Source organism: Lissotriton helveticus, chromosome 12 (assembly GCF_964261635.1).
Source record: "Lissotriton helveticus chromosome 12, aLisHel1.1, whole genome shotgun sequence".
Lineage (NCBI taxonomy): Eukaryota > Metazoa > Chordata > Amphibia > Caudata > Salamandridae > Lissotriton > Lissotriton helveticus.
Window position 1 is genome coordinate 472300231 of NC_136073.1, and position 20172 is coordinate 472320402.

General features: G+C 47.1%; 1 protein-coding gene across 1 annotated transcript in view; it reads left to right on the top strand.

Annotated features, from left to right (window-relative positions):
- Positions 1 to 20172, top strand: part of BRD7 (bromodomain containing 7) — a 259012-nt gene that overhangs the window by 154955 nt on the left and 83885 nt on the right. Inside the window, exon 9 of the mRNA XM_078668474.1 lies at positions 1325 to 1397. Coding sequence (XP_078524600.1) covers positions 1325 to 1397 — 73 coding nt within the window. The remainder of the gene's footprint in view (positions 1 to 1324; positions 1398 to 20172) is intronic.

The following is a 20172-nucleotide window of genomic DNA, read 5'->3' on the forward strand; positions in this document are numbered from 1 at the left end:
CTTTATGTATTCATAGATGGAAAACTGACTCCTGAAAGTCAATTGACATGCGAAAGTACTCCAAGATTTCCATACAAAAGTTTTAGTAAGGAACCACTTGGGTCTCCACAGTGCTGAAAACGTCAACTTAATGAAAGGGTTGCCTTTCGATAAAAATTACCAGTTTACATATCTCTAATGCTTCTGATCTGGACTGGATAGCTGACTATAAGACTTCAATTATCGCTCACTACAATGAATGTCACCAGAGAGAAAGAGAGAAAGATGACATTTTATGTTAAATGTCGTAATTTGGGCCCCCCACCTGGTTTTGAAGGCTATCCTTCCCTCATTGACCAACAAAAAAAATCCTGACAATACAATGAAGATGTATTGAATTAACAAACAAGGGGTGGGGAGGTCAGGAGCACTTCAAAGGGAAAGCCAAATTATATCATATTATCTGAAAGCTAGGAACCTAGAAGGGTAGATGGCATTTACCATCAAATATGATGTTCTGAACTGGATATACAGGGTATCTTCAAGTCGATCTATTTTTAATCACATCGGACACTGCCATACAGCCAGAATTTATTGTCAACAGCCACGGGCAAGCTATTGCATCACAATCAAACAGCTCTGTACTTAACAACCTTCCTCCTGAATTCACAGTCAGAAGAACCTTTCTCAAGTCATTTAAATCTTTTTCAAAACAACCCTTACAGTTTTCACCACAATGATGGCTCATTGTTCTTTAAAACATTCACATCCCAGGACTTAAAAGATGCTAAAACAGTCCATGGAGAAGCAGAACGGACGCCAATAGTGAGTGCAAAGAACAACTAATTCAGGAGATGACGAAGGGCTTCAGGAGCATCAACTAAGTTGCAGGGATGTGGCTGGAATTTACCTTACTTAAATTTAGGTGTGTGGTACCCTTGCTTTATCACTGTCTTCTCTTTATAACTTAAGGTAGAAATCCACCAGTTCAGAAACCTTCCAAAAGCATCAATTACACTTTCATTCCATTCAGTTAAGGTAGGTTCCAGAAAAAAGTGTGTGATAAATAGTAGTAGGTAAATATGTACTTTCTTTTTAACACCCATCCCTCCAAATCCTCTCAGACTGCATATTTTTTGTGTGATTGATGTTACCACACAATGCGTCTGCCAGTTCACTACAAACAGCTTATCTTTTTAAACATACCTGCCTTTGACTGCACAGTTTCTGGTCTTATCACAGGCAATTGTAGTTCCCAGTGTTTTTTCTTTTGAGGCTCTCAATTTTGTAAGAGTCCTATTCAAATTGTTTGCGTTAGTGATGATTGTTTTTATTTTGTTTCTAGTTGGAGTTTGAAAGGAGGAGGTCTGATGGAACAACAACTCTAGGAGTTCTCATTCCCTCGGATCCTGCAACAGGTAAAGGTTTCTTTTATATGTAAATGCCATTGCATTTACATGATGTGCTCTACATGAGTACAACCAACACTGTAAATTATAATCCATGCATTATGCATATTTTCATGTTATGAAGGTACTCCTCATATTCAGGATCCAAGCATAATTTCACAAAGAGAAATTCACTTCCAGAAAATCATGTTTCTGAATAATACTTCTAACCATAGATTCCTCATTTTGTAAATACTCCCCCAGGCATCAGACTGAATCCAGAAACCTTTCAGTAGGACCTCTGCGCGCCACTAGGTGATGGTTTGCGGCTCCACACTTACTTTGTTCCGCTCCAGAAGTGACATATGGGGCTGCATATAAGCCCCACCCATGTGCACTGACATCCTTTACTTTCATTTTGCGACTTCAGATTTGTATCCAGAGCTTCTCTCTGGTCTTTTCACCAGAGATTTCCGCACAAATTTTCCAGTGTGCAAGGATAATGTTACCCCCTAAAACAACAGGGGTCAAACCATGCAGAGACTGTTGCAAACACATTTCTGTGGTGGACCCGCATATAGTCTGTTTGTGGTGCCTGGTATTCTACCATAATGCCAATGAATGTGGCGACTGCGCCCAGATGAGCCCAAAAAGTATTCCGCAATGCATAGAAACACTCTGACGCCAAGCACCAGAAGACTGCTGCGTAATCAAAGGAAGGTCCTGTTCCTGCTAAAGAAGTCGTTCCCCCTAAGGCCCTTGTCTCGGTCGAAGTCTTTGGGTAATTTGAAGAAGAAACATAAAAAAATGTACGCGGAACACAGCCTCTTCCCACCACTCTCGGACTCCAGAGAAGGGTGCAAGTTTATAAGTGGTGTTCTTGGTCTCGTTCCCAATCTCCATCTGATTTCATTCCTTGTCCTGAGGCACCCTGCCTTTCAAGGTGTGTTGAAGGATGTTGCAGCAGGTAGAAGTCTTCACAACTGATTGCGTGGGACGTGCCATGGGCTTGAAATGTTCGCACCATGGAGTCTTCATATCCCCGATCCCGACAGGCAAGATATGCTGTAACAGAGGTTGTTCACAGATTGGCCTCGACCCCATTCCTTGTCAATAGAGACCGCAGACGCAGCTCACAGGTTACTGGCTTGCCGTCCCTGATACACAGCAGCCAACTGCAATAGGCCACTGTGATTTCGAGACCGCTCCGCAGCGCAAACATTTCAAACACCTCCTTTAAGCTGTTCCAGCCTTTATTAGGTCGACTCTGACCCAGCATCTAATTGCACAGACCGCGGCCGCCTGGATCCTTTACTCTCCTTGTACTTGGCCTGGACTTCTACTCAGTCTTCGCCTGAAACAAACCTCCTCCAATTCACTCTGACCTGGATCTAGTCAAAATTTATACAGGCATGACATTGTTAAAGTCCTGATGATGATCCTTTATCTTTTGTAAGGAGCGAAACGCCGTCGACTTGTTGTACACCATATACACCTCTTTATTAAATACTTATTATGTGTAGTGGTGTCTCCACTATAATTTGTTTGTCCTACCAAAATGTCTCATACAAACAATTTACTCTGCATGAGCCTTTTTGTTTCATGTTGTACGTCCTTCCCGCTAAGTCGGATACAGGCTTGTGTCCCACTTTATTTGTTTCTTGCTGAATTTTGTGTATATTTAAGCAACTATATATTAAAAACCCTTGATCGGCTGGACAGCTGTAAAATATAGTACTGATTGGGTCTATATTTATTGTTTGCTCTCATTAATCATTGTCTAGGGACCACTGTCTTTAGAAATAGTTCATGAAAGTGATGGCAGTGGTCAGAGCACATCGTTGTCAGAGCACATCAACGTACTTCCCCTACCTAAAAAAATTGCTGCTGAAAACAAACTCTCCCTAGGCAGTTGTCTGCGCCACCTCCAGATGATGGCAAACCTAACCTCTTTAGTGGTCATAATCAACGAACCAAACTCACACTTCACTCCTTCGCAGACGTTGCTTTCTCTCTGACATATTCTGGACACTTTGATTTATTGTGCCTTCGCCCCACTACGGAGAGTCCAAGACATTCGGGCTAGGGTCCAGATGTCTCAGACTCTGTCCTGGATCTCAGTCTAGGTGATTGGGATTGTTGGTCCCCTGCATCCTGCTTGTGTCACATGCCCAATGGCACATGTGTGCTCTGCAGTGGGACCTGAAATTCCAGTGAACTCAATATCGGGGAAATCTGTTGGATTGTGTACAGATTTAGGAGTTGACTGCAAAAGATCTGTAGAAGTGGTTACTGGAACGTGACTTGGACTGTGGCATACCCCTCTTCCTACCCCACCCAGAGCTGGCAGTGGTCTCGGATGCTTTATTGTTGCCCATCTGGAAGAGGTGAAAATTAGAGGAGACTGGTCTCCAATGGAGAACTAAACTTGAAATGATCTTGTTGGAGTTGAAAGCGATTCACTTGGCGTTGACATTCCTGCCTACCATCAAAGGACTGCTAATGCTGGTGCTCATGAGCAACACCACCGATATGTGGTACTGTAACAAGCAGGGTGGAGTTTGGGTTTGGCAGCCTTTACAAGGAGACCTTGCACCTCTGGAAGTGGCTAGACTGCCAAGTGATTTCCCTGGTGGTGAACCACTTGGCGGGATCTTTAAACACCAGGGTGGACAAATTCCGCCACAGTTGTCCTGTGGTACACGAATGGCAGCTACACCCAGCAATGTGGAGAACTCTAGATTGATATTTTGGCCACCGCTGAGAATGTACTGTGTCAGCACTTCTACATGCTGGCATTTGCAAAGCAACTCTCGCTCAGAGATTCATTCAGTCTAGAGTGGAGTTCAGGGACTCCTGGATGTCTTCCTACCACTGCGTCTCCTGCCCCAAGTTCTGAAGGTGATTAGGAATGACCGGCCCAAGTCATCCTTGTGGCACTGGATTGGAGAGTGTGGTATCCTGAGTGCTTGGGCATAAGCATCTATCCTCCGATCAAGCTGCCTCTTCAGGAGGATCTTCTTTCACAGCAGCAGGGCAGTGTTCTGTACACAGGACTGCACACGTTGTATCTTTATGCTTGGCGATTCAACAATTACAGTTGACCTCTTTAGACCTGCACCCTGAGGATGTTGATGTCATCCTGGCGGCGAGGTGTCTCTCCACTAAATCTGTTTATGCCATCCATTGGGGCATATTTTTGGATTGGTGCTGCGCCAGACAAATGAACCCTTTATAGGCAACGTTGTCTAATGTTTTGCCTTTTGTTTTGTCCCTTGCCCAACAAGGGTTTGCTTTTGGCACAGGTAATTGTTACTTTTAGGGTCTTTCTGCCTTTTTGTGGTTGCCAGATCAGCCTTTATTATTTGAATCACCAGTTGTGCTGAGGTCTTTGAGGGTTGGCAACACTTGTTCTCACCAAATTCCATTGTGCTGCCCCAGTTGGAATGAAATTTAGTACTCAAGATCTTGATGTGCACCCCTTTTGAGCCGCTGCGCTGTTGTCCCTTGAGACCTCTGAATGAACTTAAACACAGCCTTTATCGCCATCACATTGGCTAGGTGTGTGGGTGAACTTTAAGCCCTTTGTGTAAATTCATCTTACAGCACCTTCTCCCTGAAAGTTGGTTTTAAGGACCTAGAATTCCTTTCTTCCTAAAGTGGTCATTCTGTTTCATGTTGTTCAGCCTACCACCCTCCTGGCAATCTTTGCTTCTCCTCATCCCTCTAAGGAGGAAAAGAGACTCCATTGCTTGGGTAAAAAGAGCATTGAGCTTCTATGTTGGTATTAGCAAGGAAATACACTTGGATGATGAGCGCTTTGTAGTTTTTCTTTCAGAGCAAAGAAGGGTAAGGCTGTGCAAAAACTGGACATCTCCATAAGGATTTTTATCTTCATAAAGATCTGCTATCTACTGGCTTGTGATGCAGCCTCCATTAAGCTCACATACTCACTTCACCTTGCCAAAGCTGTTACCACTGTGCAAGTACATGGAGTGCCTTTCGTACACATCTGTTAGGCAGCTGCTTGGGCTTTGGTTCAAACTTCACGAAGCACTGCTGCCTCGACAATCCGGTCCTTAGAAAGGGGCTTTTTGCCAGCTTGGTACTGCAGGATTTTTTCGGCATGAGCCAGTTGACAAATCCTCCACCTTGGGAGGTACTGCTTTGGTATCTATTCACAAGGTGATCTGCGGTTAGAAGTATCCATCAGAAGAACAAGTTACTTACGTTTGGTAACTATCTGTTCATAGCATGTGTGGCTGTAAAAAAACATGCTGTGCATCCTACTGCCTTCTAGCGCTGGGCTCGGATGTTGCATGTTGTTTTTCTTTGCAGAAGTCTTTCATATCACGAGGTCTTGGTGATTCCTTCACTGGATATAGATGTGTGTGGTCACCGACTCCATTGTAAGATTGGTTTTCCCTGTCATTGGGTTTGGACATGATTCAGCCTGCTCCTGGTCTCAACAAGTTTGTCAGTTCCCATTGTGACTCTGAGTCCACTGACTTCCACCCCATTCCGAGAACAATCTTCAACACGTAGTTTTCAACTTTAGCGCCAGTTCCATCTGCCGATCCCATCAACAATGAGCGTCCAGGCCTCTCAGCCCTCGGGGCTCTGTGGACCACAGCAAGCGGATGAAGACACTCTCTAAATGGTGCAACGGATGCCCTGCAAGTGATGCTTCCAGTGTCAATCTAAGTACCCGTGGGGTGGAGGGGTGTGGCTTAGCAGGCTGCGAGATAGCCACACTTTGACTGGGCTCTGCCGGCCAAGCCGTAAATCCATCGGACCTAAGGCATCTCTGACCCCCTCCATCCCAGCGAGAGACTGCCTTCACCCTGGGGAGCCGACCTGTGGCCCGCTTCGGCCATCTTCGTGCTGCGGTGGGGCCATCGGCATCGGAAGCCGCGAGGATGGAGATTTAACATGGCGGCCCCTGTGCTCCAGGACCTAGCAGCGGGACCGGGGGCCTGGATGCAGTCAACGACCATACAACAACTTGCACCGCTGGGAGGGGATGCAGCGGTGGTGGACCACATCCTAGCTGCGGCGCTGCCTGGGTGCGGCAGACTTGTGAGAGACCAGGGACTTGTCTGGCTCCATCGACCACCGCTGGACCCGGGCGAGTTACACTGCCGGCTGCTGTGGGGGTGAGTTACGGGTGGTTTGGGGTGCGGCCGGTGTACCGCGGGTGCAGAGCAGACGTGGCTCAGTGTGGGGACGGCGCTTTCCTCCTGAGCGCTTGCCTGTCTGTGCGGGGCCCGCGACTGGGATGCCGCAGCCTCCTTGCCTCCCCACTCACGGCCGCGGTGGAGTGCGGCACCCATACGGGCCTTCCACGCCTTGTGCCTGCCTACGATCTCCTGTACGTGCAAGGGGCTGCTAAAGAGACCTGTGCCCTCTACCCCGCGCTAACTGTGGCAAGCACACCGACGCCTGGTTTGATAGGTCACAGGGCCTGTCCGGTGCCTGCAACGTTGATTGCCCTACACAGCACCTCCTGCTGGGCCTGCCTTGTGGACCCTGCAGCGGCTCTGAGATTTTGGCCGTCTTACAGCCTGTGCTCCTCGCTCCAGGAGTTGACTGGGCAGCACCTATCTGCCCACTGTGTCAGTGCTCACAACTCTCTGCTGGCCGCCATCACGTGACTGCGTCCTTTGGGCATGAACTTTACTCGGTCTCTGCTCTGTGGGTCCTGATTGATGAACTTGCGGCCCAAGCCTCCTGCGGGCCCACTGTCCACTTAGTAGAGAAGGGGCTCCTACCTCTAGGGGCATTTACCGGTGCTGCTCTGCCCCAGGGCATGGGTGTTGCTTCTGGCGTGCCCCTGCTGGGCTTCTCGGACTCCAAAGTATTGGACATTGCCTGTCTCTATATTGGCACCAGCTCTTCTTTGTTGGCAACACGGGTAAGGCTGACCCGAAATAATCTAAGATCTCCTTTGAGGGCAGGCGCCAGACGAGACATGATGAGCCTGCACATGATGCGGAGGACTAATCCACCGAAACCGCTGAGTCAAGAGACAATGACTTTAAAGCACTTCTGCTTGACGTCAAGTCCAGCCTTGGCACGATCGACTCCAAACTGGACTGCCTGACTGCACGCCTCGACCAGGTAAAAGCCACAGTGGACACGCACAACACTCGGATAACGCAGCTGGAGGCACACGTGTCGGAAGTTGAAGACTCAGCTGCGGCTGACAAGCAGCAGCTGCTTAAGATGGACAAAGTGCTGGACTTGATCAGTGCCAAAAACGAGGACATGGAGGCACGCTCCAGGAGGGGCAATATCCGTATTACTGGCCTGCCCGGTTGTGGGTGACCTCCACAACAAGTGCAATTTGTGCCTCTCACCGGACCACGACAAGAGCCGATGTGACTGCCGTTTTGCATTCTGCAGCAACAAAACCCTGCACCAATGCCGAGATCGAGCACACAGCAGGATGGTCCACTCCACTTCAGAGACGCCCGATATCTTCAGCCATGGAAGAAGAGGATGAGGAGGCACTGGGTGAGCTGCCTGAACTACTGGCCTGCCAGCCAAGCTCCGAATACATGGACTCCAATGCCTCAAAGTCTGATGGAGAATTCTAACAGGAGGAGGAAGAAGACACCCTCAAGGGTGCCCTTTCCACCTTGGTTTGCTCCGACTCTTGTTGCAAGATGATGACATGTGTGAGTACTGTCGACATCCCCATCCCACTTACCCAGCACAAGCGACCGCTTGTTGTAGTTGAGCAAAGTCCCTCTGGGGTACGGGCTTCGAAGTCACTGCGGAAACTGCTGCCACCTTCAGATGCACCACTGCCCTCCAGCACATTTTGACTCTGAAGTAAGGTGTTGGAGCCGAAAACCGACTCTGTCAAATACCTTGATCCCGAAAACGCATGTTGGCGTCGACACAGTAGCGGCACCTTTGAAGCTGAGGACTCCCTGGCACCAACCCCAGGTGTAGCTGAAGTCCTCTGCGGCTTCCAAGACCTCTGCGGCATCCAAGTTTTACTTGGCGTCCAAGTCTTGCTCCGTATCCAAGCCATTTTCTGTATACAAGTCTGTCACCCTCGACATTAAGGAACATTTCATTTTCGAGGAGTTGCGAGAGAAATTGAATGTGAGAAAATTGTCATCCATCCACGAAGTGGGAAAATTGTGCCATCAGACGCTCAAGATTCCTAAGGACAACTTTCCTCCTCCGTCAAAAGACCACCTCCACCTCTTCCTCCACCATGACCACCTCCACCTCTTCCGTACTCTGCTCTGCCTCCACCCCCTACAGCTCCTTCTTCCTCATCTCCCTTGCTTTCTCACATAGCTCCCTGGAGTCTTACTCGGACACCAGCAGCCCTAGTGGCTATTCACCATCCTAAGACTTTTCACCTGTATAATGTAGTGCATTTGGTGCTCCCTGGTATGATTATGATGTTGACCCGCCCACAAACCCTAGACCTGGAGCATATTCCAGTCGGCGCCTCACCCCCCTGATGACACTATGGCATACCATAGTGTTGTCCAACATGCGGCTGCCCACCAAAAGTTAGGCCTAAACAACACCACAAAGGAAGATGAGTTCCTGCTAGAGACCCTTTTAAAAATGGAGCTCTGTGACCACCTGCTTATGGGAATGTCAAATTCGGCCCTGAAATGTCAAGATCCTGAACTAAGAGGGCAAAAAGAGGGTACACCGACCTGCTGACCACCAAGCCCACCGAAGCACAAGCTGCCCTGGAAGGGATCACCCTGCAGGAGGTCAGCTTCATCTCCCCCCAGAGTTGGGAGACGATGGGACACCCAGGAGCCGCCCTGCACCAATAGCCGGGGTACAGGAGTCCTTGCAGCCACCAAGGATTGTCCGGTGTCCAGCCCAGACACCACCACCTCCAAGACCAACCTACCGACTTGAGACATCTGCATCAGAGAGCCCAGTGTCAAGAATCACCTGGTTGTCCTGTTTTGTCCCCATCTCCAGGTCGACCTAAAAAGTGAGGACCTAAAATACAAGTGGCCCACCGGACAAAACACATATGCACCCAAGCTCCACAGCCCAAGTCCGAGCCTTCCAATGGGGCTTCTTGCCCCAGAGACTCCCAAGTACCAAGCCACCCTTTGAGTTCCGACGGACTTGTCCCTACTTGAAGTTTTTTTCTTGTTACAGGTTTCTCCATAGACATCAGTGGTAGTGTTTGAGGCTGCCCTTGCAACCTTCACCTCTACACCTGAACACACCAGGGCAGGTAAACCGAAACTGCTGGTGTTTCTAAGGACCTTAGCCCCTACTTACCTTAAGTCCAGAAGAACAACCCTTTAACTCGATTACAAGTACTCCTGTGCAATGTTTGTTTCTCGTATAGGATAACATTACTGTGTTCAAGGCTCATGTCTCAAATCGGACAGGTGTATTTTCTGTGTTTCTAAAAACCACTAACTCGGAAAAGTATGTTCGAGGCATGTGGGCTGCTGAATTTATATCTGTGCATAGATCGCCGCCTAGTGTTGGGTCCGGATGATTGCACATTGTTGTCCTGGAAGAGTTTTCGAAGTATCACGAGATAGGTGGCTCCTCCCTCCGAGAAGAGTGCGCATGGGCATCCTCTCCATCCCCAGATTGTTTTTCTCCGCCATTGGGTTCGGATGTACTTTCCTACTCTCCAAGTTCGGAATCAAGAAAAACTCTTCAAAAGGCCAAAAGGCCTTCGGATCCGTCGGTATTGTTCAGTGCTCGGTGCCGATACACTTTTTACATCTTTGTTGCACTCCGGTCGTCGAATCGGCCCGTGAGGCCTTCTCGACACCACGTGGACCGACCGTCGATGGAACGAAGTCCATTCAAGTACTGCCCTCAGTGCAACTCGAAGTTCCCGCACACAGACAAGCATCCAGTGTGCAATAAATGCCTATCTCCAGATCACAATGAAGATAGTTGCCTAGCCTGTGCCCAGTTCCGATCAAAAAAGACTATTCGGAATCGACGGGCGGCGAGGCAAGAAATGCAACGGTCGGCGCCAGAGCCCGAGAACATCTTCGATGATGAAGAAGATCTAGCGAGCGCCGAAGACTCCGATCAAGACGAAAGACAATACTCGGAGCCCGACTCCGAATATTACCTCGAAGAGGGAGAACTAATCGTCGATCTCGAGGAATATGATCAGGACATCGTAGCAGTTGAAGACGACTCCGATGACGATGAGGGGCGAACCGTGAGTACACCGCCCCATATAGACACTACACCTCTATCAGAGACTCAGGTCGAGGCATCGCCAGCAGGCCTTAGCCGAGATCAACATCCTCGTTCTACAGCCCCGCCATACCGCCCGGCTAAGAACATACCAAAAGAGCCCTCTGAGACACAACATACGACATCGGGTCCATCAAAACCGAAACTAGTCGACAATACAGTCTTCGGACCGAATTACGTCGAACCGAAGATAACTAAGCCGAAAGGCGTTGACCCGAAGGCCACAGTACCAATACAACCTTCGAAAACAAAGACCGTCGAGTCGACATCGAAGACCAAAGCAGTCAAGTCGAGTTCGAAGTCCAAGGCCGAGTCAACCTCGAAGCCAAAACACGTCGATTCGACACAAAAACAAAAGCACGTCGAATCGACCCTCAAGAAGCACGTCGAATCGAGCAAAGCAGCCTCAGGTATCGACAAGGGGAAAAAACGGTTGACGATGGCACAAGGCCTATGCCCAAAACTACTGTCGAAGCGAAACCGAAGGTGGACGTAGCAAAATCGATCGAGCCGAAGCCCATTGAACCGAAAAAAGGCGTCGAGCCAAAACAGCAGGCTCCATAAAGACACTGTCGAACCGACAAAACCGCTAGGTCCGAAACAGGTTCTGAAGCCGGCCAAAGACGTTCAACCGACAAAACCTGTCGAAAAACATCCTAAACCGATCCAACCACCAAAACCGGTCGAAGCCACAAAAAGCAATGACCCGAAGAGACAAAAACCAAAGGTTACAGCACCAAAACCAAAGACTGTGGAAGAGGAGCTTATTCACCCAGATCCCTCCACAGAAGACCAGTCAAAACTCTATATTGACCCAAAAACTGGTAAAGTGACTGTTTATGCCAAAAAGAAAAGACCTCTGCCAACTGAAGACCTTTCCAGAATCCCCCTAAAGAAAAAGAGACTGTGCTACCTCTCCTATATTCTTTGAACCTATCAGTCCAGTTACGCCTACTACTCCTTATGCCCCAACCTCACCTGCACGCTCTGACTACAACCCAGATGAATATCAGGACGCAGATGTAGGGTTTGGTTATCCACAAAACCCACATGCAGAGCCAAACACACAGCCATGGGGTGGAGGAGGAGAACCAGACACTGAAGGGATTCTGCTCATTACAGACCCTGCAGTATACCCCACTGAGCCATCACCCACAGAGGATACAGTAGCATGTAATTCACTACTAGATAGAGCAGCAACCTACCACAATGTAGATATGCACTCTGATGCTGTTGAGGAAGACTACCTCTTTGATACACTAACAACATCTGAGAGACACGTTAAAACACTCCCAATGTTAAAAGGGGTATTAAAACCATGCAAGTGACATTTTTAAGGACACTGCTAAAGCACGGGTCATAAACCCTAGAATTGAGAAAAAATATAGGGCTGCACCTATAGATCCTACATACATCAAAGGGCAGCTACCCCTAGATTCCTTAGTGGTATCCAACGCACATAAGCGTGCAAACTCAGACTACTGGAGAGGCCGCTCCTCCAGACAAGGAGTCTAAAATCTTTGAGGCATCCGGCAAGAGAGTGGCGGCTCAGGCAGCAAACTCATGGAGAATAGCCAATACACAGGCCTTGCTGGCCAGATATGATAGGCCGCACTACGATAGTGTAGAAGAAATTCTTCAACACTTACCTGATCCGTACAAACAGCAGGCAGATGAACTTATACAAGAGGGAAAGCTCGTCACCAATGCCTCAATTAAATGTTCCCTAGACGCGGCAGACACAGCTGCCAGATCCATCAAAACAAGCGTGCTGCTAAGGCGCCACGCATGGCTTCGCATATCAGGCTTTAAAAATGAAGTCCAATCTACTATTCTTAATCAGCCAATCAACCCAGACTTTTTATTTGGTCCAGCAGTTGATTCAATTCTGGAAAAAATAAAAAAGGATGCAGAAACTGCAAAGTCTATGGGAGCTCTTCAGTCCCAACAACACCGGGGCTCCTTTCGTCGCTCCAATTATAGAGGAGGAGCGCGAGGAACTTCACAGCAATCCTCCAACTACAAAAGTAACACACAATCCACATATAACAAAAACACCAGCAGGGGTGGATATAGAGGAAACAATACCAAGGGAAGAAGTCGTGGAGGCAATGCAAATAGATCCTCCACTAACACCAAGCAGTGACTTCTTGGCACTACCCCAGACCACATAACACCAGTCGGGGGAAGAATACAACAATTTCTGCCAGTCTGGTTAAATATCACCACAGACAAGTGGGTCAGGCAAATAATCCAACATGGCTATTGCCTAGAACTCACCTCAACTCCACCCAACATACCACCCGTGCACCGTCCTATGTCACAGGAACATATAACGCTACTTCAGCAAGAGGTCATCAGTATGCTGCAAAAGGGGGCCATAGAACCAGTCCTACTACACCATCAAGGAACAGGAGAATACTCCCTATACTTCCTTATCCCAAAAAAGGACGGGTCTCTCAGGCCAATATTGGACCTCAGGCCCCTCAACCTGTACATTTTGTCGGAGCATTTCCACAGGCTGACTCTCCAGCAAGTCTTACCATTGCTTCGCCAGGAAGACTTCCTAGCAACCTTAGACCTCAAAGATGCATACTTCCATATACTAATACACCCTGCTCACAGAAAGTATTTGAGGTTCACCATTCAAGGACAACACTACCAGTTCAAGGTCCTACCATTTGGGGTGACAACAGCTCCAATAGTGTTCACAAAGTGTCTAGCTACAGTGGCAGCACATCTCAGAAGGCAACACATCCATGTGTACCCTTATCTGGACGACTGGCTAATACACGCGCCAACAGCCCAGCAATGTGCCAACCACATGTCAACGACCATACATCTCCTGCACAGTTTAGGATTCTCACTAAACTACCCAAAATCACATCTACAACCCTCCCACGTCCAACAGTACCTGGGAGCAACAATAGATACACTGGCAGCAAAAGCATATCCCAACACAACATGGGTCCAGGGTAATGCAAAGGCTGATACAAAAGTTCAGACCCCAACACTCACTACCAGCTCGAGTGTTTATGCAGCTAATAGGCATGATGGCCTTGTGCATATTCATAGTCCCTCATACCAGACTACATATGCGTCCGCTACAGAATGCCTAGCAAGGCAGTGGAACCAGGCTCACGGGCAATTAAAAGACCTAGTGTTGGTGACCAGTCGGGCATATAACTCTCTGCATTGGTGGAATCCACAAAACCTTTGCAAGGGACGACTGTTCCAAGAGCCTGTCCCACAAATAGTCTTGACCGCAGACGCATCCCTAGTAGGATGGGGAGCCCATGTCCTACACTACACAGTACAGTGACTCTGGACTGTACAGCAAAAGAAAATGCATATCAACCTTCTGGAGTTGATGGCCATCTTTCTAGCCCTAAAAGCTTTCATGACACACTTACGCAACAAAGCTGTGTTGATCCGGACGGACAACATGACGGCAATGTATTACATTAAAAAACAGGGAGGAACACACTCGCCACAGCTGTCGCACCTAGCTCAAGCAATGTGGAAATGGGCCATTCAGAGGAACATTTTTCTCATGGCAGAACACCTCCCAGGCAAGGACAATCAAGTTGCCGACCTGCTAAGCAGGCACAGCCAACAGATGCACGAATGAGAAATTCACCCCAAAGTGCTCCAACCATTCTTCCGGAAGTGGGGACACCCGGAGATAGATCTGTTTGCCAGAAGCGAAAACGCAAAATGCCAGTACTTTGCCGCCAGGTTCCCACATCCGCAGTCGCAGAGTAATGCGATATGGATGAACTGGTCAGGCAAATTTGCGTACGCTTTTCCCCCAGCTCCATTAAAATCGCTAGTGGCACGCAAAATGCGCCAACATTCTCTGACGCTAATCCTAGTTGCTCCCACGTGGGCGAGGCAACCATGGTACACAACGTTCCTAGAACTGTCAGTGGTGCCTCATCAAAGACTGCGACTCACTCCCAGTCTTCTAACTCAGAACCATGGAGAAATCAAACACCCAGATCCGCAACAGCTGAACCTGGCGATCTGGCTCCTGAAATCCTAGAGTTTGGATACCTCAACTTGCCTCCAGATTGCATGAATATTATCAAAGAGGCAAGAAAACCCACTACCAGAGCATGTAATGCAGCAAAGTGGTTACGTTTCGTCATTTACTGTAATAACAATGACATTAACCCACTTGATGCTTCCACTCAAAACATCATTTGCTACCTATTGCACCTACAACGTTGCAATTTAGCCTATTCATCCATCAGGACACATCTAGCTGCGTTAGCAGCATATCTGCAAAACAGGCAACACCTTTCACTATTTAGGGTGCCACCAATGAAAGCGTTTATGGAAGGACTTAAACGTGTAATTCCTCCAAGACACCCACCTTCACCAGTCTGGAATCTAAACGTTGTCTTAACCAGACTAATGGGACCACCTTTTGAACCACTACACTCATGCGAACTACAATTTCTTACTTGGAAGGTGGCTTTCCTTATTACCATTACTTTGCTTCGAAGAGTTAGTGAGCTGCAAGCCCTAACTATTCAAGAGCCATTCATTCAAGTACATGCAAATAGAGTAGTTCTTAGAACAAACCCTAAATTCATGCCAAAGGTGGTATCCCATTTCCATATAAATCAAACTATAGAACTGCCAGTGTTCTTTCAGAACCCACAGACCGTAGCCGAGAGGGCCTTGCATACCCTAGATGTCAAAAGAGCTCTGCTATATTACATAGACCGAACCTAAGACATTTCGGAAAACAAAACAATTGTTTGTTGCCTTCTCACCACAACACAAGGGTAACCCTATTTCAAAATCAGGTATAGCCAGATGGATAGTTAAGTGCATCCAAATATGTTATTTAAAGGCAAAACGCACCTTAACAGTCCCCCCTAGAGCGCATTCCACACGAAAGCTAGGGGCATCCATGGCTTTCCTGGGAAATATTCCTTTACACGAAATTTGTAGAGCAGCCACATGGTCAACCACACATACATTTACAAAACACTATTGTGTAGATGTACATTCCAAACAGCAAGCTGCTGTAGGTCAGGCTGTTCTCAAAACTCACAGGTAGCCACCGCTAAGGGAGATACTGCTATATATTCTATGCACAGATATAAATTCAGCAGCCCCCATGCCTCGAACGGAATATGCTACTTACCAGTATGCATCTGTTCTTGGCATGTAGGGCTGCTGACATTTATATCGCCCACCCACCTCCCCGGTGCCTGTCGCAGCTGTAGCATTCACTCTTTGCATGGACATCTCTTACTGTACTATACTCCATCTCTGCCACAATGGCGAAAAACAATCTGGGGATGGAGAGGATGCCCATGCGCACTGTAGTCCGAGGGAGGAGCCACCTATCTCGTGATACTTCGAAAACTCTTCCAGGACAACAATGTGCAATCATCCGGACCCAACACTAGACGGCGATCTATGCACAGATATAAATGTCAGCAGCCCTACATGCCAAGAACAGATGCATACTGGTAAGTAGCATATTCCTTACCTAATCTCGTAGATCTTGGTGTCTAAATTAATATAAAAAACCGTTGTGTTTCTAAATTGGTGTTTGATTTTCTTTTTCAGTGTGTCTCATTTATTGACTCTGTGTGTGCAACAAATGCCGAACACTCTCCTCTGATAAGCCTAAGGCTGCTCAACCACACTAACACAAATAGAGCACCTTTGGATTATTAATGCAAGCCCCTATACACTAGTAAGGGATACCTGGACTGTCTGCACAGTATACCTCATTTAAGAATACTATATAGAGAGCCAGCTTCCTGCACCCTCCCACTCCTTCCAAGGGAGGCAACATGTCTATCAACAGCACAGTGATAGAGGCTCAGCTGCTGCTTAGAGCTCGTAGCCTCCCCACCAAACATCCCGCCTTGTACCTACACCCTCAGCCCCAAAACTCGCAGGCTCCTCCAAGAGGAGGTTCTGGTGCTTCTGTCAAAAGGAATCATAGAGCCCTCAGGCCAATCTGTGACCTCCATCCTCTTAACAGATAATTCCTGTCAGAACATTTCTATATGGTCACCCTACAGGAAGGTATCCCTCTGCTGCAGCAAGGTGACTTAATGACCACTCTAGAACTAAAGGACACCTATTTTCACCTCTCAATTCAACCAGCTTATCGCCGCTACCTTTGTTTGTGGTAAGTGGTCAACAGTTCAAATTCAATATCCTACCTTTCGGAGTCACCACGACTCTTAAGGGTTTTCAGCAAGTGTTTAGCAGAGGTGGCTGCTCATCTAAGGAGCAAGGCAGTCCATGCAATCCCTTACCTCGCGGACTGGCTGATGAAGATTGCAAGCAGACACAAATGCCTAGTCCTCCTTCCCCCTCAGACAACAGCCTCCATCTTTCACAGCTTAGGGTTCACGGTAAATGCTAGAAACTCCCTATCGGAAGCACTTCTAATCCAACCCTTCCTAGGGGCTGTCCTCAGTTCCATAGCGGGAAAAGCCTTCCCCAGCTCTCAAAGGGTGCAGACGTTCCAAGAACTGCTACTTTTTTTCAGCTACATTGCATTTCTCTCTGTTATGGGCCTGCTATGCATGATGGACTTGTGCATTGCTATAGTGCCCTATGCCAGGTGTCCTAGGCCCCTGCTTCAGGAATGCCTCTCCAGTCAGTGGTTAAAAGCGGACGATCACAGAGGATCCACTAGTAAAGTCCACTAGAAAGGCAACCTATGGACTCTTTACACAGCATTTCAGATTTCTGATAAATAGATAGGCACAAGATGGGTCAGGCTAGAAGTCGAGGATATACAGTCCATATACCACTCTAGAGCGGCCTCCCTGCCCCCTCCCCGGCGCGCACACAGTCCGTAACCCAGACAGGATGCATTAGCTTGCCGGTTCCTATCATGCGACATACCAAAGAGACACAGTGTACCCCAGTTATATTCCCCCAGTTCCCCCTAGAGTTCGGATCATTAGCTTCAACATGGCAACAAATAAACCACACCACAGGATTGGCGTTGAGAGCGAGCGCCTGGCTCCCAGTACAAACCATAGGACACTTCTCCTGGACACATGCTTCGTACCCACACATCTTCCCACATCGGCACTGCCACTTACAGAAATGTTGTATGGGTCATGCTTTGAGACATAGCTCTAAACAATGGCACAATGTAGCGTTGTTACGATGTTTGTCTTTGAGGCAATTGCTAACTATGTACTGTACTGTAATATACAAGAAATGAAATAAAATGAAAATGATTTTAAAAAAAACAAAAAACGATGGACTGTGCTTCTGAGGGCCCGGACAATCTAGAGAGCAAATGACGTCAGCATGCATGGTTGGCCCTTATATGCAGTTCTGCATATACCTTCCTGTGCGGAAAGACGTCACCGCAGAGCAGCATGACGCCAACTACCAGCATACAGAGGTCCTACTGAAACGTTTTCAGATCTAGTCTGACGCCTGGTGGAGTGTTCACAAGGTGATGAATCTGCAATTAGATGGAGTATGCATCTTAAAGTTTATTACTGAACTTCAGAAATGTGTTCTTTCATAAATTATGTATTGCTGGCAAATTGAAATACATTTACTTTTTTCTTTTGAAGTGAAGCTAAGGGTTTTTTTATTTATTAATTCCTTTCTTATAGAAACATTACTTCCTTTCCTACAGAAACATGCATTAGCAAAATCTCTAGATCTCGCCTTTGCTCCTGGGCACCGACTTATTGTCTTTGCCAATATTTGGCCATATATGGTAGCAATATATTGGTCTGAGCAATTGACCTTATAATAAGAATCTCAAAGGGTGTCATATGGGTGAAGAACATCCATCCAGTGCTGCATAGATACCAATCTTTCTGCCGGCAGTAACATGACATGCTTGTGCATTTTATCCTGTCCAGCCCATTGCAAATACTTATTTTAATGTACTGGAAAAAATCAGATTCCTCCATTTCCATTTAGGCTATTGTAAAATGTAAATTGTAAAAGTAATTGTAAAAAATCTGCATGTTGCGCCAGGGCAACATTTGCATATTATTGCCTCTTATCTTGCATAATTGAGCTTGCCAGTCCAGCCTTTCGGCTATGGTCAAACTCTTCCCATAGCCATTTTCCAAACAATGTACAAGCACTATAGAGCTGATTAATTAAGTCGTTTTCCAGACTTAGAGAAAAGAGGGCATGATTTACAAAAAAGTTTATCCCTACGTTATGGCAAAATATGTCTTAATCCGAGAACACCCATTGTAACTTATACCTTTAGAGTTCAATGTGTAACTGTCAAGCTAGATACCGTGTTTACAGAAGCCAAGGTAAAGTATGTGAGAAGTATGATGGTGCAGTTTTCAGGTACGATGATTAATGAGCGTGCTGGTATCATGCTTGAAGCAGTCTTCAGGTACAATGAAAGGAATATGTACAGATAATGTGAGCATCACAGTTCAGGTATAATAGGCAGTGTGTTAGTGTTGGTATCATGCACAATGCAGTGTTCAAGTAAAATAGAGGATGTGTGTGTAGTTACTATGCGCAGCACAGTGTTCAGGTAGAATGGATAGTGATGTGTGCAGGGAGCATGCACAATGCAGTGTTGAGGTAGAATGCAGGTAGTATGCACAGCTCAGTGTTCAGGTAGAATGGACTGTTGCCAAGCCCAAAGCAGTGTTCAGACAGAATGGAGGGTATGTTTGCCGATTTTATGCACAGCACAGTGTTCAGGTGGAATGGAAGGTGCAGTGGGAAGGTATCATGTGTATTGGAGTGTTGAAGTAGAATGGGACGGTGTGTATGAATGGTAGTATGCTCAGCACAGTGTTCAGGTAGACTGGAAGGAGCATTGTGCGGTCATATTTTCAACAACACTAGAACGAGTCTTCTACCTATATCTTTGATGTCTTTCTCCTGACCTTATTTATTGTTCTCCAAGCGTCATCGGTTTGGAAAACACAAGGTGTTTTTAAAAGAACCCTCATTCACCTACCTAGTAAGTGACATGCTTCATCATAGGGTTCCCGCCCTGGTTGCCGATTGCTTCCAGTGTGTGCTATGAAGCCTGATTACAGCCGAGCTTGTTTTTGTGATGGAGTGATCTTGTTACAGTGTGTCTGCGTGAGGTGAAAATAAAATTGTCTCAAGACTCCTTTTCACAAGTTGTGATTTTATTTTTAGGACTCTCTGTCAATATTAAAGTAGTGGCAGATAATTGTGGGATATTAAACGGCTCCCACTTATCCTCAATGTGGTCGACATGTTTCAGCCATATTTTTGTGCCACTAGGGGTCAGATTGGCTTTCTTCAGGACGAAAGAATGTTAAACTTGCATGCATACTAAAACATGCAAGTGTGTGGTGTTGTGCAGTCAAAACTTACAGAACCCCCGTGTTAGTGAAGACAGTACTGTAGGCAGCTGGGTTTCTGTTGCAGTAACCCCCCCCCCCCCCCCACACACACACACACAAACACACTTTTTGTCAGACTACTGATGCACTTTGACTTGATGTGCCCTGGGTCCCTGTCAATCAGGTTCCCAGGGCTTGTGTTTTTTCCCAAAACTGTACATTGTACCCCTAATTGGCACCTCTCTGGC